The sequence below is a fragment of the Colletes latitarsis genome, chromosome 1 (assembly GCF_051014445.1).
Source record: "Colletes latitarsis isolate SP2378_abdomen chromosome 1, iyColLati1, whole genome shotgun sequence".
Taxonomy (NCBI): Eukaryota; Metazoa; Arthropoda; class Insecta; order Hymenoptera; family Colletidae; genus Colletes; species Colletes latitarsis.
Window position 1 is genome coordinate 52169109 of NC_135134.1, and position 24936 is coordinate 52194044.

At 35.4% G+C, this 24936-nt stretch overlaps 6 protein-coding genes across 12 annotated transcripts in view; 4 read left to right on the plus strand and 2 right to left on the minus strand.

The window, feature by feature from the left end:
- The first annotated feature begins 14 nt into the window (after positions 1-14).
- Alg7 (Alg7 dolichyl-phosphate N-acetylglucosaminephosphotransferase) lies at positions 15-6903 on the plus strand. 2 transcript variants are annotated; one of them, XR_013080099.1, is made up of 8 exons: positions 15-382; positions 480-594; positions 700-1145; positions 5065-5253; positions 5323-5393; positions 5492-5655; positions 6080-6192; positions 6507-6903. XR_013080099.1 is itself a non-coding variant. In XM_076770370.1 (7 exons), exons 1-7 carry the CDS (start codon positions 213-215, stop codon positions 5811-5813), a joined length of 1221 nt encoding a protein of 406 aa, XP_076626485.1. In that variant the 5' UTR covers positions 32-212; the 3' UTR covers positions 5814-6083. The 2 variants fall into 2 exon arrangements, 1 of the variants encoding a protein (XP_076626485.1); XM_076770370.1 differs by lacking the exon at positions 6507-6903 and having other exon boundaries at positions 32-382; positions 5748-6083.
- Positions 1785-4011, minus strand: Mgat3 (beta-1,4-mannosyl-glycoprotein 4-beta-N-acetylglucosaminyltransferase). 2 transcript variants are annotated; one of them, XM_076770357.1, is made up of 3 exons: positions 3717-4011; positions 3141-3428; positions 1785-3065 (listed from the first exon to the last, which is right to left on the minus strand). In XM_076770357.1, exons 2-3 carry the CDS (start codon positions 3297-3299, stop codon positions 1938-1940), a joined length of 1287 nt encoding a protein of 428 aa, XP_076626472.1. In that variant the 5' UTR covers positions 3300-3428; positions 3717-4011; the 3' UTR covers positions 1785-1937. The 2 variants fall into 2 exon arrangements, with proteins under 2 accessions (XP_076626472.1, XP_076626463.1); XM_076770348.1 differs by having other exon boundaries at positions 3141-4011.
- Tom70 (translocase of outer membrane 70) lies at positions 6533-10049 on the minus strand. The gene is made up of 8 exons (XM_076770264.1): positions 9541-10049; positions 9021-9194; positions 8748-8955; positions 8512-8659; positions 8060-8411; positions 7756-7980; positions 7450-7670; positions 6533-7372 (listed from the first exon to the last, which is right to left on the minus strand). Exons 1-8 carry the CDS (start codon positions 9793-9795, stop codon positions 7207-7209), a joined length of 1749 nt encoding a protein of 582 aa, XP_076626379.1. The 5' UTR covers positions 9796-10049; the 3' UTR covers positions 6533-7206.
- Positions 10050-10725: 676 nt separating this feature from the next.
- On the plus strand, positions 10726-15679 carry Tbc1d23 (TBC1 domain family member 23). Its single transcript, XM_076763211.1, has 9 exons — positions 10726-11010; positions 11878-12098; positions 12191-12395; positions 12484-12720; positions 12811-13186; positions 13270-13483; positions 13566-13877; positions 14009-14141; positions 14223-15679. The coding sequence occupies exons 1-9, from the start codon at positions 10982-10984 to the stop codon at positions 14500-14502; spliced, it is 2007 nt and encodes a 668-aa protein (XP_076619326.1). The 5' UTR covers positions 10726-10981; the 3' UTR covers positions 14503-15679.
- A 187-nt stretch (positions 15680-15866) lies between these two features.
- On the plus strand, positions 15867-18296 carry Senju (UDP-galactose transporter senju). 2 transcript variants are annotated; one of them, XM_076763293.1, is made up of 6 exons: positions 15867-16512; positions 16826-16940; positions 17026-17072; positions 17389-17528; positions 17604-17759; positions 17829-18296. In XM_076763293.1, the coding sequence occupies exons 1-6, from the start codon at positions 16425-16427 to the stop codon at positions 18294-18296; spliced, it is 1014 nt and encodes a 337-aa protein (XP_076619408.1). In that variant the 5' UTR covers positions 15867-16424. The 2 variants fall into 2 exon arrangements, with proteins under 2 accessions (XP_076619408.1, XP_076619415.1); XM_076763300.1 differs by lacking the exon at positions 15867-16512 and adding an exon at positions 16519-16672.
- Positions 18297-19419: 1123 nt separating this feature from the next.
- The window catches only part of LOC143340802 (uncharacterized), a 29574-nt gene continuing 24057 nt past the window's right edge, over positions 19420-24936 (plus strand). For all 4 annotated transcript variants that reach the window (XR_013079509.1, XM_076763113.1, XM_076763123.1 and 1 more), the window contains exons 1-4: positions 19420-19548; positions 21668-21999; positions 22283-22570; positions 22977-24512. Coding sequence is in view for 3 of the 4 variants with exons in the window: in XM_076763113.1 (XP_076619228.1) it covers positions 21772-21999; positions 22283-22570; positions 22977-24512 (2052 nt within the window). In the remaining variant the exon portion in view is untranslated. The remainder of the gene's footprint in view (positions 19549-21667; positions 22000-22282; positions 22571-22976; positions 24513-24936) is intronic.

The following is a 24936-nucleotide window of genomic DNA, read 5'->3' on the forward strand; positions in this document are numbered from 1 at the left end:
TTCTGTTCTATCTTCTAACCATAAACACGCGCGAGCCGTTTAAATTTCTGTTTGCTTGCTGTTTCGAAAGACGTCATTGCACTTGTGTTATCTAGTATTAAAGACAACAAATAATTGATAATATTTGCGTGAGGCCACGTTGATCGTTCGTCTATGGTATATACATTTTGTTTTTGTATTTTCAAAGCCATTCTTTTTTCGAAACGTTCAATATGAAGCACAACGAGAACGCTTGGAAATTCATTTTTCCGCTCTTAGTTAACCTCGCAATGTCAGTCAGTGCGTATTTTTTAACCGTACGTTTAATACCGAGGCTAAAAGATATGTTTATTAAAGCTAACCTATACGGGATCGATATGAATAAAAGTGGTGGTGAAAAAGTGTAAGTGAAATTTTGGTATCACATGATATTTTTCTTGTTCCACCTTTGCCTACAGCGGACAGCGTACAGGTAACTTGCACATTCGAATTTTTTACAGACCAGAGGCATTTGGTGTTGTCAGTGGATGCCTATTTCTTATAACACTCTTTCTGTTTATTCCTATACCATTTACAAATTATATATTCAATCGTATAAACTTTCCTTATAACGAGGTATGCAATGAATAATTTATGACATAGGACATATTTATATTAAGTAAGTTAATTATGGTTAGTCTTGTAAATAGAATAAGATAATCTACTAAATTTGAATTACAGTTCATGGACTTTTTGGCTGCTCTACTTTCGATATGTTGTATGGTACTTTTGGGTTTTGCTGATGATGTTTTGGATCTTCGTTGGCGGCATAAATTATTGCTACCAACTATTGCCTCCTTGCCACTTTTAATGGTGTATTACGTTAATTTCAATTCTACATTAATAATTGTGCCAAAACCCTTGAGATTTTGGTTTGGTATTTCTGTGGATCTATGGATATTTTACTATATATACATGGGGATGTTGGCAGTATTCTGCACAAATGCAATAAATATATTGGCTGGCATAAATGGTTTAGAAGTTGGACAAAGCTTAATAATTTCAATAAGCATTCTTACTTTTAATATCATAGAGCTATCAGGAGACCTTTGGAAAGCACATCAGTTCTCATTATATTTTATGCTTCCATATATAGCTACTTCATTGGGCTTACTTAAATTCAATTGGTAAGTTATACATAAATTAGGCAAACTAATGTACAGGGTATTCCACATTTTTCCATTTACACTTCATATTTTTCTTTTTTTAAATACTTGCCACCATCTTACAGACACCAAAATATTAAACTTTGGTATCAAATCTTAAACTCATATTAAGTTCAGAATCGATGAAAGGTATAATGATATTTAAGTTTATTGGCAACATGATCCATGTATCAGATTAATCTTGACCATATGTAGATCAATTAATCTTTACCTTCCAGATATTTTATTTTTTATTACTCTACATTATTTTGCAAAAAGTTAAATGACTTATTGAATATAATGAATTGGGGTATGTACAGTAGTGCCCACTTAAACGTACGCAGTTATCTCCACCAATTCTTAGAAGCCAAGCGGCTTCGAACATCGAGCGTGTCGAACGTAACTTGACGCCGGTCGTTATCGACATATTGTGTATATGTAGATATATGGTTTCGGGTGCCAGCTATCGTATTTCACTCGCACTTATCCCCTTTCCTAATCTCCGTTGAATTCTGAGAAGTAACCATGCCCTTCAAACGTTCGCGGACACATAAGTAGGCACTATTGTATTTGACATGCCTGATTTAAAACATACATTTGAATAAGAAAAACAATTACAGATTCTTGGTTTCTTTGTAACTTATACGTATAAATCATTTATTATTCACAATTCAATCAACATATTATTTTGGTATATAAATTCAGTACAATATTGTATAGTTTACATTGAATATTGAGTATGAATTAATATCACAGTCGGGTGCGATCAGTATGTCAATAATAGTCTAATTTAGCATAAAAATTTTCTACCAGCCAGTCGTACTTCCATGTATTATTAAGTATTGTTTCAGGCGCAAAATAGAGGTCCCGAGATTTAGAGACTCTTAGGAGATTAGTTTTCCCGTCTAACCACAATCCGCTTCCTATTAGGTCCTCAATGAACGGTATGTCAATAGTTTTTTCTATTTGAATTTCTTTGGATTTAACTTTATTGTGCAGACTAGTTATAATATTTGCCGGTGCCTGGCACAGATAACAATACCATCCACCATAATGATTTAAGTCTCCTATCACTAGACCTAGACTATCTCTTTCACTTAAGTCTCCTTCTAGTTGTTCCAACGTGATCGAATTCGATCGGTAAACTTCCCGCATTAATCCAATTGTACACGCACCAACCGTTATCGTTGTTTTAAGCGGATGTTGCCAAAAGAATCCATAAACGGACCATCTTAATCTAAAACCAATAGGTTGGGGCCATCCATTATATACCTTGAGGAACATTAATGCCCTGGAGTTTAATATTTGTTCCGATTCAGTCGTTACATAAATATCGTCGTCCCTTAAATTTCGTACTACAGTCTTTATTTTCTCCCAGACGTACATAGACACTACTCTTAACGGCTTGTGCACCTTTGTCGCTATATTAATATATAAAATCTTTTTCTGTTCTTGTTGCAATAAACCTTTAAGTAGCTTATGATGAAAATTATCCTCTGCATTACTGAAATCACAGATTACAAAAAGATCCACTACATTGTATAGTTCTTCTACTATCACCTCTGCAGTTGCTGAATTATATTCATTCAGGAAAAATGTATGAATAATACGTCTAGCTATCTTCCGATGTCTTAGTTTAATATTTTGTTTCGATGCCATAATTGCCCTCCAGACAACTTCTGGTTGACCACAGTCTGACCCATGCCATCCTTGAGTGCAAATGCATTTTTGGAGATCTTCTCCATTTCTCATTTTCTGATTATTCACCCCGTGTTTCCAACAAATGGTACGATTGTATGTATCAAACAGCGCAAAAGTTTTGACATCTTTTAGTACTACTTCCCTGTTGATTGTCTGATAGATGGGAAACTTTATATGATCGATTTGTTGAATTTGAGATTCCTGTAACATATTGTAGGAGTTAGAAGTAAATGGTAAAATGTTAAATGTAATATTTGATAGTCAATGAAATCTTACCTGAGGCTCTTCAAATTTTACGAATGTGACAGAGGTATGTGTCGTCGATAAAGTTAACTCTGAAGGCGGAGTTGTAGCAACATAAATCATAACAATAAGAACTTGTAAGACTAACAGTGTATATAGCAAGGCTAGTTTCCCATCTAGGCGGGGCTGCATCGCACTGCCGTCTTCGCTTTAGTTTGTCAGTTGCTCATTTTATAGTCTTATAAAAATTTTATTGCGATTGTAACATTTTTGTTACGAGAGAGGCCCATCCAAAAGTGTGTATATAATCGATGTACGTGTCTGCGGAACGAAGTTTTAACTTGCTGATGATACATCGTATAGCGATTAACTCAAGTTCATATGTATAATTTGTCGCTTCCCACTTGTACGTAAGTTAGCTACTTCTTAAAAATCATTTTCAAACTAGTAAAACAACGAAAATCAATTTACACGCGTCGAAAAACGCGCATTACACGAGAACTGCACGTGAAAAAATTATTCTATAGTTTCCCCTTCCGCATTCGTAAAGTTTCTCAAACGTTAATCGACGGATATCAAGGTTTTACGTAATTTTGTGTACAAACTCACGATATAGTCTGAGGCTAACGTTGATGTGAACGCCTTTTCGTCGTGACGTTTAAACCGGGACGTCACCGCTCCCCGGCGTGCCATTTAATTCTTAAATGGCCACGATCACTCGTTAATAAACTTCTTCAGTAAACGAAACAGCGTCTTCTAGCCGACCTTCGACGTTTTGCTACTTGTAAAATTGGTTTCCGCATAATGCCACATATTTTCAACTCTCCACAGCGAGTCCGATCCTTAGCTCGGACATGTCCGCCGCCGATCTATCGAAATCCTCTCGCCTTCTTAGGCTGTCTCCCTGAGAGCAGGCGAGCTGAAAAACCACGCCCGAATGCTCCTCCCACGCAATCTCGTTTACTGAATCGTCGGCAAGCGCGATCGCGGATCCTTCTAAGGCGCACGCGTTTCATGCCGCCCTAACTCATTTGTTATGAGCGCCATAATTCTCATAAAATACAGTGCCGGTGTATAACTATAGCGATGCTTAATTGCTGACTATACAGCAAGTTACAAAATCATTGACACAAGTGTATATGTATATGAAATTTTTAAAAACAAACGCAAAATACCGTTTCATGAGAAACAGTACCAGTGTGACTTGCACCACTATGATTCTCAACTCGTCATATACTAAACAGACCTGACTACTATCCAGTGATGACTTGTTGGTTAGGCACCCACAAACTAAACGGGGCAAGGGCAAGGAGAGATCTTCGCGCCGCCTTATTCCCACTACAGAGGTCCGTTCTGATGTCACGCTGCATAGTAGTAGGGTCTTCATAACCACGAGAGATACATTTTTGTCCTATTCACGGCTAGTATTTTGAACGTACGGTTACGCCAATGCCTCTCAGTCTTGTCCTAACCTACTCTGCCCCTATACGTTTGGAATTGTAGTATGAGCGGCCCAGCCAATAACGATAATGCATGTGAGGACGAGCATCGCTATTACGCCACGGCCAATCAGCGTGCCTAGCCAACAAGTCATCTTTATACAGTACTTGCGGTCTGCGGACCCTTTCCTCCTACTTGATCGCTGATTTTCGTAACACAGCCACGTACATCCATGTCACACTGAAACTTTGCACACACACCGTTATTCTCGCCGTTTGAATTCTTGATAGTAGGGGAATCGCTGAAGGGGAAGTTCGTCAGACCTGTTCTAAGATATGGTACAATTTTGTCCAACTTCAACAGCATATACAAAATGCATTTGAAAACCTACGATCGAAACGCATTATTGAGCGTTCCTACATTCATAATTAGACGACAATAACTTTGTTTCGAATAAAAAAATTTCAAGACAACGATAGGCATTTAAAAAAAAAAATGTAATTATTCGTTGTTCAAGGTACCCAGCACAGATATTTGTAGGCGATACGTTTTGTTATTTATCTGGAATGACGTTTGCTGTTGTTGGCATTATCGGACACTTTAGCAAGACAACCCTGCTATTTTTCATTCCACAAATAATTAATTTCCTTTATAGCATACCGCAATTATTTCACTTTATTCCCTGCCCTAGACACAGATTACCGAAGTAAGTGTTGTAATAAACAGCTTTTCTAAACCGACGTTCAAATCGGTTTATGGGCACGTTTGTTTACAGATACAATAAAGAAATAGACAAATTGGAAATCAGCAATACATCATTTAATAAAAAAGATATTGGTGTTATTGGTATGGGAATACATTTTAGAAATTTTATATATTTCTTAAAATTAATTTCTTTTATATTTTCTATTTATTAATTTATTAGCGCGTGAACTTTCTTTTAGGTAAACTCGTAACGTGGATATTTAGAAAATTATATATCGTAAATTGGCGAGAAGACGAGAGAGGCGTTGTTACTTGCAATAATTTCACTTTGATTAATTTCGTGTTAATTAAAACTGGCCCAATGAAAGAATCTACGCTCACATCCATCCTATTGTTAATTCAGGTAAGGTTTCGAGAATTGTAGGATAATTCAGAAAAAAGTAACATTCGATGGTTCCTTACGTAAGAATTTTTAAAATGCCATTAATGTTGTAGATCATTTGCAGTTTATTAGCGTTTGTCATAAGGTACCCTCTTGCTTCGATCTTTTATGACGTTTGAGAAGGTACATGTTTAAAACCAGGGTATATAAATACATATATATGTATATATCATCATGTTATAAAACTGTATCATCGTTTCATAATAAGGCAATATGTTGGCCATCAAATTTCTTTTGTATAAGAATTTTTTTTATACATATATATATATATAAGTACTTTCAAGATGACGCATTTATTATTAATGTAATTGTACATTTAATAATCGTTGCAAGCAGTGTAAATAGTATTGTATTTTTCTCAGGAAATAAATATGTTCCTTTCCAGTTTACCAGTCATATTGGCCTATAGTTATAAATGTCATGATACTGGGTATCATGTTGTAATATAACAAAATAAAATATGTAATATTTTAAAAATAATACAACAATAATATTAATATTGACTGTTCCGCCCGATGCGGAATAATCGTTCCGGCCGAACATTCTTAAAATCGGGCCGGGTGCAAAAATCAATAGCGAACACGTGTCGTGGAACATAGTTTTGAAAGATCGAGAACGTTTCGCGGCACGCACGCGCGAAAATTTTTGCACCCGGCTCGAAGAAAAAACGGACGATCAGGAAAAGGCGTATATAAAGACAGGACCCCGATCGCCCGGGGCCAGTCTACGCCAGATCCATACAACAACGCGAAAGTAAAATTGAATCAGTTATTTCACTATTAAATTAGCAAAATAACGCGTCGCGAATTTACATTGACGTACATGAATTTTACATTGGTCAATTAAAAATGTTTTATGTTTTATTTACAAAGTACAATATTATCTCGTTGTAAGTCGTCTGTTCGATAAGAGCAACTTATAACGAAACAGCTCTCTATATTACGGGCTTTCTGTTAGTTGCCCGTATGAACGTGGCATACTAAAGGCAAAATTGGGCAAATTTGATTCACAAATAACAATACGAATACAAATTTTAGATTGATTCATAACACAGGTAAATAATAAATGTTGTAAATAGGAATTTCATGATCATGATCTTTGTAGAAGTACATGGCAATACAAATTTGTAACGTTGAATAATTAAATCGACAACAAGCGCCATATCGCTGTACCTTATATCTAACAAAAATAAAACAAGTATTATAGAAATGCAATTGTCCAAAGTTTTGTCTGGTTAAATTTACTCTAGAAAATACCGAAACGAAGAAACAGTCGTAAAATAATGACAGCCGGTTGTAAACATATACTTCAAATTTCTTTTACAAATGAAGCAAGACTTCTAAATTCAACTAAATAACATATATGTGTATACAACTGTGAGAACAATTCACAAGCGTGATATTATGAAATTTCTATTAAAATCTTATATAAAATTTAATTCTTTAGTTCTGGTAACTATACATATCTTTTATTTGAAATTTTGACTTTAATCGATACAGCTTTTATAAAAATTTACGAAATAGTCCATAAATTTAATAATGTTTCAAAACCTTTTTCCTTTAATGCAAGGTGCGCTTTCGTAACGTTTATTAAGCCGAATATGTGTCTAAGCTCCGTATTCGTACGGCAGAGCGTCAACGCCTTGTTGAATAATGGTATTGCTCCTTCCAGATTTCCTCTGTAAGTACAAGATTGAAATTTACAAATAACACAAATTTTTAAATAAATTTATACATTTTAAAAGGATTAACTTGCCTCTGAGCTTCAATCATTGCTAAGGCTTCATATCCAAATTTACATTTATCATCTAATTCTATAGCTTTATTGATATATTCAATGCCTTTGTTCAAATCACCTTTCCATTTCAATTGTAACCAAGCTCTATTTACATAGATTAGAGCATTATTAGGATCTATCTTCATTGCTTTATCAAAATAAGTATCTGCGTCATAATATTCTTCTTTTTCTAATAATATCTGCATTAGGGAAGTATGTATTAAATTTATAGTTATTGTTATATTTACTTTAATAAGATATAAAGTGTAATATATTTGTTCATACCTGTGCAAATAGTATGTAACAGTCGATGCAGTCTGGGAATTTTTTAAACGCCTTTTCAGAATCACTCAAAGCGTCTACTATCATTTCTATGTCTTTATTCATCATGCCATAATAATAGTCTGTAGAGCATTTTTGTACATATGCTACCCCAAAATCGGGATTAAGATCAACAGCTTTTTTAAAGTTTTCTCTGGCTTCCTGAATATTATTTATACGCATATTTACCTGCAATCGTATCATGATGTTGTATAATTAATTTTTATATATAATATCGCATAGAAACTTATCGATAATAATCGATTACCCGTCCTTTGTGCGAGTAAATATCGCCACAATCAGGATTGAGTTCAGCGGCCAAATCAAAATCGGACAAACTTATCTCGGGACTTTCTACCTCCATATACAAACTACCTCGTTTTATTAAGGCATTTACTTTAATATCATTTGAAACATTGTCGCTGTTTATAATTGTTCCAAGATCTTTGATCGCAGCATCATACTGCGCTTGTAAAAGGTAAAACGTAGCTCGTAGAAGTAACGCTTGCATTTTGTGTGGCAATGTATCTGGATCAGAACTATCGATCTCTTCTGTACAAAGTGGTATTACGTCGTCATATTTTTGCTCCTTTAAACATTTTAAAATTTTTGCGAAACTCCTAAAAATCAAATGGTTGCGAGATCGATAATGAAAAAAAAATAAATTATTATAAAACTCGGAATAATAATGAAAAATAATAGAAATTTTGTAATGCTTACGGAGATATATTACTGTCGTCGTTGTCGTCGTTTTGAAGCATTGCAAAAATAGGATCATAATAGAAATTATTAATATAATTTTTAATGAAATGTTTACTAGGCATTATATGCTTCATATGTGACGAATATTGAATCGCGTGCTCTTTACCTGAAAAGAAGTTCGAAAAGTTTCCTATTTATACTAAAAATTTTGTATTTATTTTAATGATAAATTTAGTATTTAATACATAATGTACCTAATTGTTTCAAGAGCCTGTCTACCATTATCTCCGCCGTCTTGTTACTAAAGGCTCCCACAAAATAAGCAGCTGTGACATCCTCTAAAGCTGCTTCTAAATCATTATAATGTTCCAATGCTCGTGCTCTACGTAATAATGCTTTTACATACATTGGTTTTAATTCTAAAGCTTTTGTGCAATCTGCTTTCACCCCACTGTACTTTTTCTGTAACATACCATTATAATTATAACAATCGTATAATTATCAATTAATAATAAAAACAATATTACCAGTTGTTCATAGGCAGCAGCTCTGTTTTGGTAAAATGTAGCTAATTCATCAGTGTTCTCCACAGGACAGATATCGATTGCATTATTGTACTGCACTATTGCTTCGTCGTATTTTCCAGTATTGAAATAATCGTTTCCCGCGTTTTTAAATTGCTGAGCTTTCTCCAATGGTGACTATGATATATAATACATTCACTTTTGATACGTGGTATTTTTGTAGTTATAGACGTATAATATAGAAATCATTTCAGATTCCAATCTATTGTAATTTAATACATAAAAAAAAAAGGAAAACTAAATTACAGTACATTTACAGTATCTAATGAACAGTGGCTGATGAAAGTATTCGAATTAAACACATCGGTTTAACGTACACGTTTGGTGCGTTAATAGTCACAAATCTAAGAGTTCGGATACTTTCGTTGACCACTGTACTTTGAAAATATTTGAAACCTAGATTATAAGTAGGTATCTGCATTAATCGATTTATCGTTCGGAATGCGATAAGAATATTTCTAACCTCAATTTCGAAATTGGTTGCACCATTCGGTGGGCAATCAACATCGATAGAGATTTGTTTGTCAGCAGCCGATGTACCACTTTTCTTTGACTTGCTTTTCAATTTACCACGATTAGGTTCCGACACAGGCTTACTGATGTTCCTGTAATATATATAACCGAAGCCCAAGACAACCGGCGCACCAACAGCTAGTGCGAGTTGCCATTTTAACAACGAACTGCCGGTTATGCTGGCTGCTCCACTTACACCCGTCATTTTTTACAAATACTTCACTGTTTTTACGTGATACGAGCTACGTTCTTCCCGTGATTTTCTTCAAATCTTACTGACACGGAAATAAGCAGTAAGAACTAACGTGAAGTCCAGTAACCACGCCATCATATCACCGAGGCCACTTGCAGACGAATCCCCAAAACAGTGATGGGCTGTCGTGGGAATTTTCCCTCGTGGGATTCCTTTCTGTGCATGCGTAAGTGACGTCACAGCTACCTATCGTCCGCTACCATAGATGTATCTTTGGCGCAAAAAGAGGTGCATGTAAGGGGCCTGTTGGGAATTCCAACATTTTATTAGCGGACACCTCATTTAGTTTAATATTAACTCAAGGGGTAAGACTAATAGTAGCTAGAGAAATACGTAGGGGATCTTCGATAAGTTAATTTTAACATTATTTATTGACAAATGATTGCCCCATGTTTTGTACAAAATTTTGTTCCTTACTGGGATCCAACGGTACCCTAAATTCTAGTTAAGTGTATACGGCAATTCCCACGACAGTCCATCACTGCCCCAAAGAAGCTAATTCATAGATGCATTTAGTATGAATTTTCTTCGTTATGCAAGTGGCGCTGAACTAGATTGACTGTCACGAGGAAAAAGTATAGTTGGGTAAAACATTCATATGTCTCATAATACGCGATAAAATCTGATAACGAATGATTTCTTCAGATGAAATAAGTTTAAAATGTAAAAACAAATTTTCAGGACGAGTCCTCGTTTTTGAAAAACTTGAGTCAGCGTACAACATTGTTAAAATGGACATACATTTGTTTATCCTTTAATCGAATCTTATATATTTGGATATTATTAAATTAAAGAGATTACCATTACTGGTACAATATTGGCTTTAAATCTTCGACAGAAAATTGCTAAAATAAATACATGCGTCGTCCAATATTCGCGCCTTTTTTTGGCGCATGTACGAAACTTTCCTTGAAAGATGGCAACGGTCTGTCAACAGGAGCAAAGTATTGTCCACAGTGATATCTATAGATCATTGAATTTCAAAGAGAACGCAAAGCGCGAGAAATGTCATGAAAGCGATGAAATCCGTAAAAGAATGCTAAGTGATCGAAAACGTTTATTACATTGTAGAAAATTGTAACGTACATGTAACATTCGTTATTTAACACATCTCGATAAGAGTGTGACGTTTACCAAAATGGCACTACAAGAAGATGAAAACACCTGGTGAGCTGATTTAAAAATTTTTTCGTATCTTTTTGAACCTTTGGTGAAATCATTTTTCCACCCGTGAATTTTGATTATTCTTATTCCATCAACTCTACATTTCAACTAGTTTTCTCCTAATTTAAGTTCAAATTACTACGGTATTGTACCACCATCGGTTTCCTCGAATATTAGAAAATATTAAGCGTACTAAAAATAAGCAAACATACATATTACTGCGTGCAAATTTTATGTATCGTTCTGTTTCTCAAATGTTATCTTAATCTATTTTTGGTTGGCAAAAACATGCAACTGACGTTTACAGAGAAGTTAATTGATATTTGTTTTAAGCTTATGTTTACAGATAATTACTTTATGGAAATATTATTTTGAAGGAAAGCCAACATGAAAGTAGTCATTGTTAATTATATTAATCCTTTGCAGATGATGTCTGTATATATTAAACATCATACTTTTGCTTTTTAATTCTTTAGAATCTCATTGCCATAAATGAACAAAAATTAATTTAATTAAATAATATTTGTGGAGTGAATACAGTAATTTTTAGATGCATATTACTTTCTTATGTTTTCATAATATTTGTGTCCCAAAATGTCTATCTACGGAAAGTTAAACAGATACAAACTGTATGTTGAAATTAAAAAAGTTATAAGTATATAAGATAATTTGTACACTGGTAGTCCTAAAAGTAGCTGACTCCATAGTGATTATAATGTTTCAGAAGTTGTAACTTGCTTAACGAAACATTATAATGGTATTAAAGGTTATTGCTATGGTATTGGTCGCTTTTGGGACATTCAACAGAAGAATCATTCCATATTAAATCTGATGAATTACTATTTTACTATAAGAAGTTAAATGTATTAGGATTCTGGAGCTGGAAGCAGCTCTTCTGGATACTGAACCACCATCTGCATCTGATATATATGCAATTTGCAAGGGACAATCGGTTCCTACGAATTTAAGGCCTGATGTATGGCAGGCCTGTTTAGATGTTATGGATCGGGGTAATCAATTAAATAATTTCAATGAAGTCTTTGATTTACCTGAACAGAATATTATTCGTGATGATTGTCAACAATTAGTTGGTAAGTTGAAATATTTTATCTTTAATTGATACAATGATTCATGTATGAAACTGGTTAATGAAAATATTATAATTATACTATGTTTGTTGCAGCAAAGTTAGGAAACGACGACGAAGATAAAGTTTCTGTTGTTTCTGATTTAGAGTCTATTTTAACATTTTATTGTAAAAGTAAAGAGAAAGAATATAAAAGAGGAAATGGATGGATAGAGTTGCTGGGTCCTTTAATAGCTTTAAAACTTCCGCGTAGTGCAACGTATAATTTATTCGAAGCGATAATAGATATTTATATTCCTAGGTACAATATTTCATGCTTAAGATTACTTTGTTAGAAACGAATATATTAATGTTATCTTAATGCAGTTATTTTTTTTGTATATTTCTAGAGGTGAAACGTACAGTTCTGTACTAAGATTACTGTTACTTTACCATGAACCAGAATTATGTTCTTTCTTGGATACGAAAAGAGTATCTCCTGATCAGTATACAAAAGGATGGGTGACTACTCTTTTTGCTGGCGTTTGTTCGCTACCGGCCGTTTGCACGATGTGGGATTTATACTTCATGCAAGTCGACCCGTTTTTTATGTTATTTTTGTCGCTTATCATGGTAATAAATGCTAGGTAAGAAGCGTGAAATTTGCACTTACATATTTTACTTCCATAGATATATATTTTTTTTATAAAATTTACAAAACTTACCGTTCTCTGCAGGGAGCAAATTTTAAGTATGAAAGATAATGATAAGCAGAGTATAATCGATGCGATAGCTGCTATGCCTTCGGCCGTGGAAGCAGAAGACGTAACAGATTTTTGCTCACTAGCACAATATTATGCAATGAAGACACCGTCGTCTTTTAAACAGGACTTAGATCCTATTATGTTCGGAGAGAGTTTTGATGAAAAATATATATCGCATGCGCTCTGTTTGCCTGTATCGGCTCAAGAATTGGTTGAAAATTCTATTGAAACTCCATCCGCACCTAGCACTTCCGTTGAATCAGTTAGATTTTTTCTAGTGGATTGTAGACCAGCGGAGCAGTACAATGCAGGACATCTGCCCACTGCATTTCATCTAGATTGTAATTTAGTATGTTTCGTGTTCCCTTTTTTCTTTTTTTTTTTTTCGATTTTGTGGTAATATTTTATTAAATTCTGAAAATAAAATTTCAGATGCTTCAAGAACCTGCTGCTTTTGCTACAGCAGTGCAAGGATTGTTGCAGGCACAACGACAAGCACTAGCTGTTGGATCACAAGCTGGGGGTGAACATCTTTGTTTCTTAGGAAGTGGCAGGCAAGAAGAAGATCGTTATACACATATGGTGGTTGCATCGTTTTTACAAAAGCATACCCAATATGTTAGCATGGTTACGGCGGGATATCAAGGTAAGGGAAAATTGTATTTGAGGTTATAAAATTAATAGAAATCAATCGATTCGTTTTGAACGGTATTTGTATTTTGTTTTAGCTATACACGAATACTTCGGCGATGAGGTTGTTTCTAGTCTCGTTGATCATAATTCACAACATTGTTTAGTATGCAATGCTAATATATCTGAAACAAATTCTAACGAAACAAGCCCTGCTAAAGTCAAGAATAATAATTCCGACTTCTTGGGAAAGATTAAGAAAGTGAAAGGAAAGTTATTTGATTATATTGTTAATCCATCAGCAAGTGTTCATAATAACGTGGACAATAGAAATGGCAAAGACTTAGAATACGTTAAACGGCAAAAGAAAATGGGCCCTGTATTTAGCATAGACGACGATCAGGAATTAGGTATATCTTATTTTATATTTTTTCAGTTGTTAAATACACAAGTCTAAAATAAATTAGTTGTTCGAACGATAAAATATTTTAACGTATCGACCAAGCACACTGATGTATTGTATGCGCATGATGTGTTGTAGATATGACAATGACAAATAATGAAAGCGAAGAACCCATTGAAGTAGTATCTATTCAACAATGGATGAAGGATCCAAAGTTATTACATTCCTTTAAATGTCAAGAAGTGAAAGTTAACGGAGATCTCTGTGATAGGTGAATAATTTAATAAAATTGAAACATATTGAATTGAAATAAATAAAAGAAGAGATGTACATTTTTAATTAATGTTTTCAGTATACTTTTGGTTACCGATACTCACCTCGTGGTGCTCCGGGAAATACCAGAAAGGAAAGGCGCAGCACACGTAATTGTCAAACGTCCATTAACAAGTATTGTTAAAATAACATCTAAGAAGCAACAGTCTGATTTGATCACGTTTAAATACGGTACAACACAATATTACGATACAGTAATTTCAGATATGGATAAATTTCTTATTCCTAATGCAAGCGAGGCTACTAAATTGATCACTCAACAGATTTTGAAACAATTGAAAACATTAAATTCGTCTTAATAAGCTTTATAATAATATGTACAATGGTTTAGGTACGATGTGTACAGATGCGATAAGATTGAATTTATTTTAGAAAAAGTATTCTAAAGCAAACGTAAGAACGAACATTTTTATTCATTTGATTGTTTATAATGTCCTTAATTAAATGGTACTACAAATACAACGTGTAATGTTAAGATAATTACAGAGAATAGTCTGTAGAAGAACAATTTTAAAAGTAACTCGAGCGTTTTATATATAAAACTGATTCACACGATGTCATCAATAATAATATAGCCAAACATGATTTGTAGCTGTATTTAAAAATTTTGGTAATTTTATTAAGCCGTTACTTTCATAAATTATATTTGCGCTTGCGGTTTTTCATGCACTTTTTACAGTTTTTAAAAACGTACAATTTCTATGAAAAGCATTTTTAGCATTTCTTTTATCCAATAATGTCACAATACGCGTTAATAATTCTGAGGTAAGTTTTTCTTTCACATGTGGCTAAACGGTGGCCTTACAATAAAAAGAATAGGAAAGGTAATGGACCCTGTAAATTATTCATTGATATGAATATTATATGATGGAATGTAATGTGCCATGAGGTAAGGATATTGCTGATTCCTCTACATAAATATGATTCATAACGCGGTGTCGATATGTATGAACATTAAAAATTCATTCTTTCTTTGACACAGCATTTTCGGGATTCATTAATATGTAATATTTATACTTCATAACGAACTGATAATTGGTCCTAATGTAATATGATTCGAGAAATATTATATACATATATGAATGATTACAGACTTGCATTTTATAGTATATAGTATTGCAATACATGTCTTTATAAAATATTTACAAAAGGTACAAAATATATTGAAAAGTAAACAATATCATCACTTTGCTGGCATACCTATTACACTGCCTGATTCTATTTCGAAGAATTTTTAAAATTTACGATTTACGATCTTTCGAAAATATGTGTATAATTCATACAAAAATCTGTCGTATTAAAAATATCCCTGTCTTTTTCTGATATATATATATATTTAAACAATTACATGGTACAATTCTTTTTCTATTAATTACTAGAAATATACTAGTACTAGCAAATTAAAAAAATTGATGTCATAAGTTCTTGTGCACATTGTTGCACTGCCTTTTTGTACTTTGAGGCAATACTGTTTGCAATAATAGTTAATTTATATATAAATTGCCAATAGATTTTTTTACATGATTGTAATTTCATTGGTATAGTATAAAGGAAATTATTTTTTAATGTAAATCAAACATTATTCTGTGTTTCAAATTGTAATAAATAGATAATTTGAAACATGTTTAATAAACCTATCGAAATCTTAAATCTTGTAGATATTATCAGCATTGTTAATACTTGTAACAATAGTAAATTGTAATATATTTCACGATATGTATAACGAATTCTGTGTATATTAGAAATTTTCTATTTAGGTGCTTCCACAATGAGTAATGAACGCAAATAGCGGGATAGTTATTAACAACAAGAATGATTAGAATTTTAAAAAATTTTAGTGCATTGTAAAGCACTTAAATACAAGTTTTCAGTTATATGTAAATAAATTTTATGTAATGCATTACGAATGCGTTTAAGTGTTTTTATGAAATTGTAAAATAAAATATATAATTATGCAGAAGAATAATAACATCATTTAAAGTTGGTTGAACCGATGAAGATTGAACGTACATATTCACAATCGACTGATAAAGACACATGATACCTATTCTCGTCGAACGAAGTGTAGTGTTCAATTGAATTTCAGGGCGAATGATGAGCGCTTATCACGGCTTATGATTTCGGTTCTTATCAAGCTTTCCAAGTGGGAAGTAACTGTCGTGATAAGTGCTTCACGAATGAATGTCCTTAACATAACAAGATTGAGTGAGAAGAGTTCGCGATGGGTTCCATCAATTGGGGAGAGTTATTCCCGGGAAGATGGAGTCCCGCCATTTTTATTTCATATATGGCACTTTACGTAAATCAAGGTATATATGTGTGGTTAAGTTTTTATATCTATTCTTTTTACATGTAATATATTAGCTAGTAATTGTTAAACAGAAGCAATAACTACGTTTAGAAAGAACGAATATAAAATTTCATGTAATTATCGTTAACAAAGCATATATTATTTTACCGGCTTCGAACGTGAGTGTTACAATATTATTAGTATGCATCGGTTTGAACATTTATAAAGTGTTTGTCTGTATTTGTTGTTCTTCATATTAACGTTGAAGTTAATCAAATTGAACAATTAACTTCTGACGTGTGACATATACTGCAAGATTATTTTTATTTCAGGTATTATTGTAACCTGGTCACAGAGAAATGGATCATATGATTTCAATATCATTATGGTGGTGTTGATGACAGAAGTATTGAAGTTGATTACTTCAACAATCTTGTATTGTAAAGAGTATGTATAAAAATCTATGTAGTTTAAAATTTGTTATTAGTACGAATTTTATATTGGAGCAGTTTAATTATTATTTTCCTTTTAGTAATAGTATTGCAAATCTTTGTGAAAGCATAGGAGAGAATAAAAGAGGTAAGTAGGTATTATCCACAAAATTAAAATTATTCCATAATTATAAAATCAAATTTTGAATCTACAATGAAATTTTCTTAATAATTGAGCGGTTTTAGCTAATGGAGTAAATATGTAAAATAAACAGAGTATAAGATAAGATATGTCAGTAATTAGTCACCTTTGTGTAAGACATTATGTTTGAACAGCTGTTCAATTAATTTAATATTGGTCTGTTGTGTTACTATCGTACGAATAAAACTTCTCTTAATCAATTTCTTCAGACAATAATAATATTTTTATAAGGTATTGAATATATTATTTTTATTTATTCTAGTGCTATTACTGTACATGATACCTTCATTTCTATATTGCTTATACAATAATCTGGCATTTATCAACTTGGCTGCATTCGATCCAACAACTTATTACATTTTATTGCAATTTCGTGTTGTTGTGACAGGAATTATTTTCCAGGTATGTTCTAGAAAATTTTCTTTGCATCTTATGTTAAAGTAAAAATACATTTTTTACAAACATTACGTCTTTCAGGTTGTTTTTAATCAAAAACTGTCTGTAAAACAATGGTTTTCGCTAATAATATTAACCATTGGATGCATGGTAAAACACGTAGATTTGGATTTTGATGCCAGTATATTTAATACCAAAGTTAATTTAAATAGTAATATAATTTTCATATTTGTTCAAGTAAGTTTGACAATATTGCTTATCGTGCACCATTGATAAAATTGAACATCAATATTTGAATTTTTTCAGACAATTTGCTCCTGCCTGGCCGGAGTATACACTGAATATTTACTTAAAGACAGATCGAAAATTAGTATTTTTGTACAGAATGTATTTATGTACAGTGACAGTATTTTTTGGAATCTTATTATTCTTCTAGTAATATTTATCTCAAAAAGTGACATATCTGATATGTTTAGTAATGTTGATGCCAGTATACTTCTGCAACCAAAAGTTATTTTAATTATGCTGAATAATACAGCAATTGGAATAATTACAAGTTTCTTCTTGAAAAATTTGAATTCGATAGTAAAGACTTTTGCAAGTGCATTAGAGCTAGTATTTACTGCTATATTAAGTTGGTTCATATTCAGTATTCCTATTCATATGAATACAGTGCTTTCCATTGCTATGGTGAGCTATGCAGTGATATTATATTCACAGAATCCAGTACAAAATGTTAGTAGTACAAAAAAAAACGTAATCATAAGAGCGTAAAACATACCCTTCCTTCCGAGGTTATTTTATATTTATATATAAACAAATGTCACGTTATAGGCAATAATCGAAGAATTTTTATGACGCAGTTCAAGGTATAGTTGTGAATAGTCGAGAAAATATTTAAAAAGTGTTTCTGTTCGTGCTCTGTTAATATGTATATTTTTAATTATAAATAATAAAATAATGTACGTTTATTTAACCGTTAGAAGAAAATACATAATGCATGCGTTTATTTTTATAGTTTTCGTTGTTTTCTCGTTGTTATCGTTCTTTTCGTTGTTTTCGTTGAAAAAAGAACATAAAGTTATAAATGTTTACGTGTTATTAAAATGATTTCAAACTGAAAACAACATGTGTTTTCACACCCAAACCAAATACTGCTGACACATTGAAATCGGTAACGAAGTCGTACAACTGTACGTTTCCTTTTTTATTCGTTTAAAATTAATTTGAATACAACGCATGTTTTATACATTTTGTTTTAATGATTAAAACATACATTATTTTGTCATTTGCCGTTGAACATTGAAGATGCAAATAAGAAATCGTTTCAAACGTTTCGTTCTTATTTACAACGTTCGCGCATAAGAGTGCACCGTTGGAATAAACCCTATGAAAACATTAACTTAAGCTAACTACTACTTGAACGCGTATTGCTTCGATATTATTTAACCAAAGTTTGTACCTGTTGTAATATATCTATACGAAACGAATTATTCGAACAGTAAACTCATTAGTTGATGTTTCTGTTATTTGTATAGACGCAAGTTTTCGAACCGAGGATACCAAAACGTAACGTAATTTTAATTGGCGGGAAAACTTCGATTCGTCAAATATCGATCGAACGATTTTGTCCAGTTTACGAAAGATGGATTCGATGCACCTGTCCCTGTTGATCGTATTTATTTTTATCGAGGACCGTTGTTTCTGTGGCTCCGTCGGTGATTAGAATATACGTATGTGCCTGTAGAAGATCATTTTTAGAGAAGTGGGGAGAGGGTGGTCGATATTAGCTTGCAAAACCACCTTGCTTCGAGAATCGAGTAGCGGCAGTCACATGTCGGCCGTCGTCGAGTGAATTTCCTGCCGGATGATTGTTTCGATTGTCGCGCCGCTTGTCATCGAATCTGTGTTCGAAATGAAACGAAAAACGCGTACGATACAGTGAACCGGCTTATAGATGTGGAAACTATGATATGTGTGCGGTTGCAGTGAAAATGTACAGTCCATTCTGTGCACGCAGCCACGAGTAAGTCAATTAGTTTTGTACGTTCGAACGTATTAATTTGTAATAATATAGTAGCATTGTAATTTGAACCTTTTCGAAACCGAATCGATCAACTCTACTTCCTGTAAATTTCTTAATTTTAATCAAATTTTAAGAGCTAACGTTTGACATAATATTTGTAACATCAACTTCTACATCATGTTTCTTGGTTTTCGAGGGGTTCATTTTGCAATTAAAAGTGTTCATACGCGTAGAAAAGATATATTGCTGTTCGAAAAAAATAGACTGTATACTCTTCGTGTACAAAACAATGTTACCGCGATTGTGACGATTCAGAGTAAAAATATTTATGTTATTTATCAACCAAGATTGTTTATTATTCCTTACTAGTTCACGAACGATAAGGGTTATAGCGATGCAAATACACATTTCTCTGTATGTACATATTATCATTTATGTAAATTAATTTCGATAGCGTTGTCGATTTACGTGGATGTAACAGTTTTACGATCACGTGATAAATAAGCCGAAAGGAAAGTGTATCGGTAAAAAGGCGCCAAACGGACAGTGAAAGAGTCGTGTTCGTAATTTCATTTTTGACAACGTAAACCAGATTTTAACGATGTTATCGATTTATATCGATTTTCGCTCTTAAAGGTTGTGTACAGAAGTATGATAAACCGATTATACGTAGGTATACTAGGTAATTCCACGAACTTTGATTGAAGTTGGTTTTCGAGAGTATTTTCTGCATTATTGTTAAAATGTTCCAAATTTTACTGTATGGAATTTATTTAATAGCAATTGCCAATTCATTACAGATGGAATTTATAACTATGTACAAGTGTAGTACGAAAACACTGTCATAACGACATAATGTTACTACCATTAGGAATGCTGTAAAATAAGAGGTGCACCATTGAATTATCGAATATTTCTCCATTTTATACTATAATTTGAAGAAATGTCGAGGACATCTCTAGACTTGGTGAACTGTCGTGGCAATCAACGCAGTAATTAAACAATTTTACAATGAATATTGAGTCTGTCTTGCGTTTGAATAAAAAGGACTGCTAGAATAAAAAAAAGTACGCTAGATCGAGTTAAGTACGATGGATAAGTATTCACCCTATGCGGCCTCGCAAGAGGACAACCCCTTCCTCTCTGGACTTTCCAGACGCACGCACGTTTTCTTTGGATTATGCAATCGCCTTTCGTGTGTACTACTTTTATGCGGGGTTCGTGTCGCGAGATTCGATGATAAACTTTGCGACTTCGCCTCGATTCGTTCCTTTTTTACCCTTAAAAATATCGGCTACCGGGCCAGATAAATGTTCGTAACGAACGAAACGAGAATTATGCGCCGAAAATTTCAGTGCCTGATTAAAAACCTTTTGCACGTTTAATTCGCGATAGGTTTAAACGAGCATACAGGCGGCGAACTGGAAAGTTATTATTTGAACCGAAATCTCTTGTTTAATTTTTCTGTAATAGAAGTTTAAGACTTACACTACCAAAAAGGGGAATTACTTATCTGATAATGTATGTTTTTCTTTACAACGAATTGTACTTGCGATTTTTGTAAAATGTAAACGATCGAACCGATTCAAGGGAAGAAGGAAGATGTTCCCATGTGCGCTAGAGATGCTTAAATTTATATTGAAACACGTTGCGTGACTACTGTGATTGATTCTGTAACTGAAACCGGAAGTTGGATGCGTCAGTTGCTAAGTGGTTAAAGTCGTACTAATGTCAATCATTTTATGCATTTGTACGTAGCATGTGCCGGAAGGAAAGGGAATATCGTTGATCGATTAACGCGGAAGTCAGGACCTAAGGCTGAACATATTGATTCGCCTGGAATCTAAATTAAAGTTATAAAAATCATTGAAATTACTGCGTAATTTTCTGTTGTAAGAAAATTTCATTTACAAAATTATATGCAGAGTGTTCGGTCAACTTTGGAGGATTTGAAACTTTTTAATTTAATTTTTTAATAACTGTTTAACGAAGTTCTACCAAGGATTTCGACAAATTGATATTCTTGATTTTCGTTTTATTTTGGCCTCTAGAATCTCCCATTAAAATTTTTCCCAGGGGCGGCCGAACACTCTGTATATCTAGTAAATTTGTCGATTAGGTTGATCCTCGTGTGACCCGATGAACAGCGAAGGACTAGAAAAGCGATTTTCAAGGGCGATGGTGAAGGGTCCGCGGTTCCCCAGGGACGAGACGTAGGGTGGTATGTCCGAGTGCTTCGAGTACTCGTCATCTATGACAGGATCGACGAATTCGGGGCTTCTGCAGCCCCAAAAGGATTCCTCGACGATTCACCGATCGTCGCCTTTCGATTTCTACTCAGCTCCTGCGAGTCCGTCTCGTCGAGGTCATCGTCAACGACTTCCTCGAAAGATGACATTGACCTCATCGAACGGGCAACCTGTACAGCTCACTCCTCTCTGGGAGCACGTGGTTGGTATAGTCATGTTACATGATCAATCGAAATACCAGTATTGCGACCGACCGTGTTTGCGGTTTAAGTCTGATAAATAAAATATCAAAATGATCGACTTGGAGGTTTATAAAATATCAAAACTTTGTATGCTCTAGAAAAAAAAAAACAAAAAGATGGATTTTCTTAACTATTTTCTATCTAATTGCAGATCCACAAACTCTGGGTCACGCGTTTTCATTTTTCAAGATTAACCGCGTTCTCTATAACGACGACTGACTAATTTCGATTTGTCCCGGACAGGTACGCACTAGGAAATTTCCAAGCGAGGTCGACACGCGTCTCACGTTCCTGGAGATATCGGAGAGACTGCGTGATCCGGAATGGGAGGTGCGACAGCATGCTCTTCGCGTGCTCATAGACGTGTTGCCGACTTTGAACGCTGACATCGTGGACAAGGTCATGCAACCAGTGGTGCCAGAGCTGGTCAATAATTTGGGCCACCCGGCGCCGGCTGTTCGCAAGGGTGCTTTGGACGCCTTACGGGTTTTTCTCATTCATAGTCGCGACAGGGAAAATACGATCAAAAAGGTGCGATCGTTATTCTTAAATCTGTTTTGTTCGTCTCTGTTTCACCCAAAACGTGTGGGGTTCCCCGTTTCAGTAACAAGGTTGTACAATTACGAAGCATGGAAATTTCGCTGACTGTTACGTATGTATGCTTTACACATTCCCAAAAGCTTAGTAAGTTTCCGAGTATCCAGATTGGTATCTTTTCTTGTTAGTCGACTCATTCTGCGTTCCACCGTCTCTTTACGTCGACGTTCGTTCTTTCGTCAAGGTTACCCACTGACGATTAAATCGATTACCAATTATCCGCTCGTCCAAATTTCGGACGAGCGTAAATCGAGCGCCGAGCACGCGGTGACCTTGCAGATTACCTTCTCCCACCCACTATCCGATACACGCATCGATCGGTTTGCGCGTTTTCTTGCAGATTCTTCAGGATGGGTTGAACCGTTCGGAAGTGCGCGACTCCTTTCAAACGAACGTCACCACGGGGGTGATTCTGAGCGTTCCGTCCTTGTTGTTCCCATCGTCCAGCAGCCCGTCGCCCAGCGAACGTCTCGTAAAGGACACGACGATCGCTCTGGCGTCCCGGTTGGCTCAGGTGCCGCACCAGGAAGCCGTACTGAAGTCGCTGATGAAGATCCGCGACGCCGTGGGCACGGAGGAGTTCGAGAACTACTTGAAGGATTACGACAACAAGCTGAAACGGAACATCGAGATCCTGTCGAAGATCTACAACGTCAAGTCCGCGAAGAGGGCTCGGAAGAGGATAGACGTCGACGGTAAAAGCGTCGAGAAAGGGGATACGAAAGACCCGGACAGGAAGTGGGAGAGCGACAGCGACACGTCCGGCATCGCCGAAGAGGAGGACGAGGTTAACAACGGAGCCATGCCGGCGGCTAGAGTAGTGCTGGAAACCGAGATTAAATTCAACGAAGAGACAGCGATCACGATGACCATCTTGGAAGAGAAGGAGCAGGACGACGAGAGCGGCACGGACCTGAGAAACGACGAGACCAAGGACGCTTCCCCTGATAGACGGAAGACTCCGAGAAGGGTGCACTTTGGGGGTGAAATAGTTAAACTTAGAACCCCGGATAGCGACGACACGGAGTCCCTCGAGGCGACCCCGAAGACCAGGATCCCGGTCCCCGTCACCCCGACGACGAAGATGCCCAACACCCGTAAGAGACCATCCTCGCAGCCGTGCAGTCCTCGCAAAGAATCTGGCAAGCCGTCTAGAGCCGCCAGGTCCGTCTCTAGCAGCCCGAAAAGGGAAATTTACACGCACAACGCGGAGCTGAGCCCTAAGAAGAGTATCCTCGCGAGGACCAGCAGCCCGATCGTTAACAAGCCCGTGGAACAGCCGAGGAAGAGGAGGAACAGTCGACAGGAAGAGAGGGACAAGGACGGGGAAAACGAGAATTTTAGGGCGTTTGCGATCGCTGGTAGAGTCGAAGAGGCGAAGAAGGAAGACGTTACGCTGGTTCAGACAGGGTGGACTGGTGGACAGGGTATTGGGAGTTCAGCGAACTTGGAGGCTTTTAGCGAAGATGAAATCGAGAATTCGAAGGAGCCGGAGGATAGAAAGGAAATTAGGAACGTGCAAAAGAAGAGCGTCGAGGAGATAGTCTCATTACAGAAAATGGACGATACGTTTGGTTCTTTCGTGGAGGACGACAAAGCCGAGGGATCTCTCGCGAGGGATTCGAAGATTGACGAAAGTAATGCTTCGAATTGGGACGCTACGAAGTTCAAGAATTGCGCGACGATCGGGGACAGTAATGGCGATGCTGGCGAACTGACCGCGAATGGTGATCAAGATAAAGCGGTCGCAAGTGTAATCGAGAAGACTGGCAGTGCTGTTCGCAATGTTGGCGAGGCGGGTACTGTGTCGGAGGAATTGAGCTGGGAGGAATTGGGACTGGTCGATCAAGAAATATTGGAGGATCTGCACAACAAAGTAAGCGATACGATGTATTTTTTTCAATTTTCTCTCATCGAATGGTCATTGTTTCAGCGAGTTTTTTAGCCAAAGTATTTGGTTGCCTTTTTATTTTGCGTGCAATAATTTTCTTTTCTCTGTTAGCCAATTCTGTCTGTCCCTTCTTAAGACCCCAATCTCACTCGGTGTTCAGCGACCACTCCCCTCCATTTGTCGATACCCATGAAACGAGGGAGATTCTCGTGCAATAATCGAGGTTCTACCGTATTCCTAACGCTGATCGATACAAGATGGCAATACTTTGTGTCTACGCGATCGATAAGTTAAGTTACTAATCTTCTCGTTCATAAAATATTTCCCGATGTTTTAACGACGTTAATCGAATCCGTTCTATATTTTTACGAACACGTCGAACGCGTTCTGCACGAAAATTGCCGGAAGA

Coding starts and splice junctions, on each gene's coding strand:
- Alg7 (XM_076770370.1), top strand. CDS start 213: ATGAAGCACAACGAGAACGCTTGGAAATTCATTTTTCCGCTCTTAGTT. Junction 1,146..5,064: donor GGCTTACTTAAATTCAATTG/GTAAGTTATACA, acceptor TCGTTGTTCAAG/GTACCCAGCACAGATATTTG. Junction 5,394..5,491: donor AAAAGATATTGGTGTTATTG/GTATGGGAATAC, acceptor ACTTTCTTTTAG/GTAAACTCGTAACGTGGATA.
- Mgat3 (XM_076770357.1), bottom strand. CDS start 3,299: ATGCAGCCCCGCCTAGATGGGAAACTAGCCTTGCTATATACACTGTTA. Junction 3,066..3,140: donor TAAAATTTGAAGAGCCTCAG/GTAAGATTTCAT, acceptor AATATGTTACAG/GAATCTCAAATTCAACAAAT.
- Tom70 (XM_076770264.1), bottom strand. CDS start 9,795: ATGACGGGTGTAAGTGGAGCAGCCAGCATAACCGGCAGTTCGTTGTTA. Junction 8,660..8,747: donor CAGGCTCTTGAAACAATTAG/GTACATTATGTA, acceptor ACTTCTTTTCAG/GTAAAGAGCACGCGATTCAA. Junction 7,671..7,755: donor GTTACATACTATTTGCACAG/GTATGAACAAAT, acceptor TCCCTAATGCAG/ATATTATTAGAAAAAGAAGA.
- Tbc1d23 (XM_076763211.1), top strand. CDS start 10,982: ATGGCACTACAAGAAGATGAAAACACCTG. Junction 12,099..12,190: donor TGATTGTCAACAATTAGTTG/GTAAGTTGAAAT, acceptor TGTTTGTTGCAG/CAAAGTTAGGAAACGACGAC. Junction 14,142..14,222: donor AACGGAGATCTCTGTGATAG/GTGAATAATTTA, acceptor TAATGTTTTCAG/TATACTTTTGGTTACCGATA.
- Senju (XM_076763293.1), top strand. CDS start 16,425: ATGGGTTCCATCAATTGGGGAGAGTTATTCCCGGGAAGATGGAGTCCC. Junction 16,513..16,825: donor GGCACTTTACGTAAATCAAG/GTATATATGTGT, acceptor TTTTTATTTCAG/GTATTATTGTAACCTGGTCA. Junction 16,941..17,025: donor ACAATCTTGTATTGTAAAGA/GTATGTATAAAA, acceptor TTTTCCTTTTAG/TAATAGTATTGCAAATCTTT.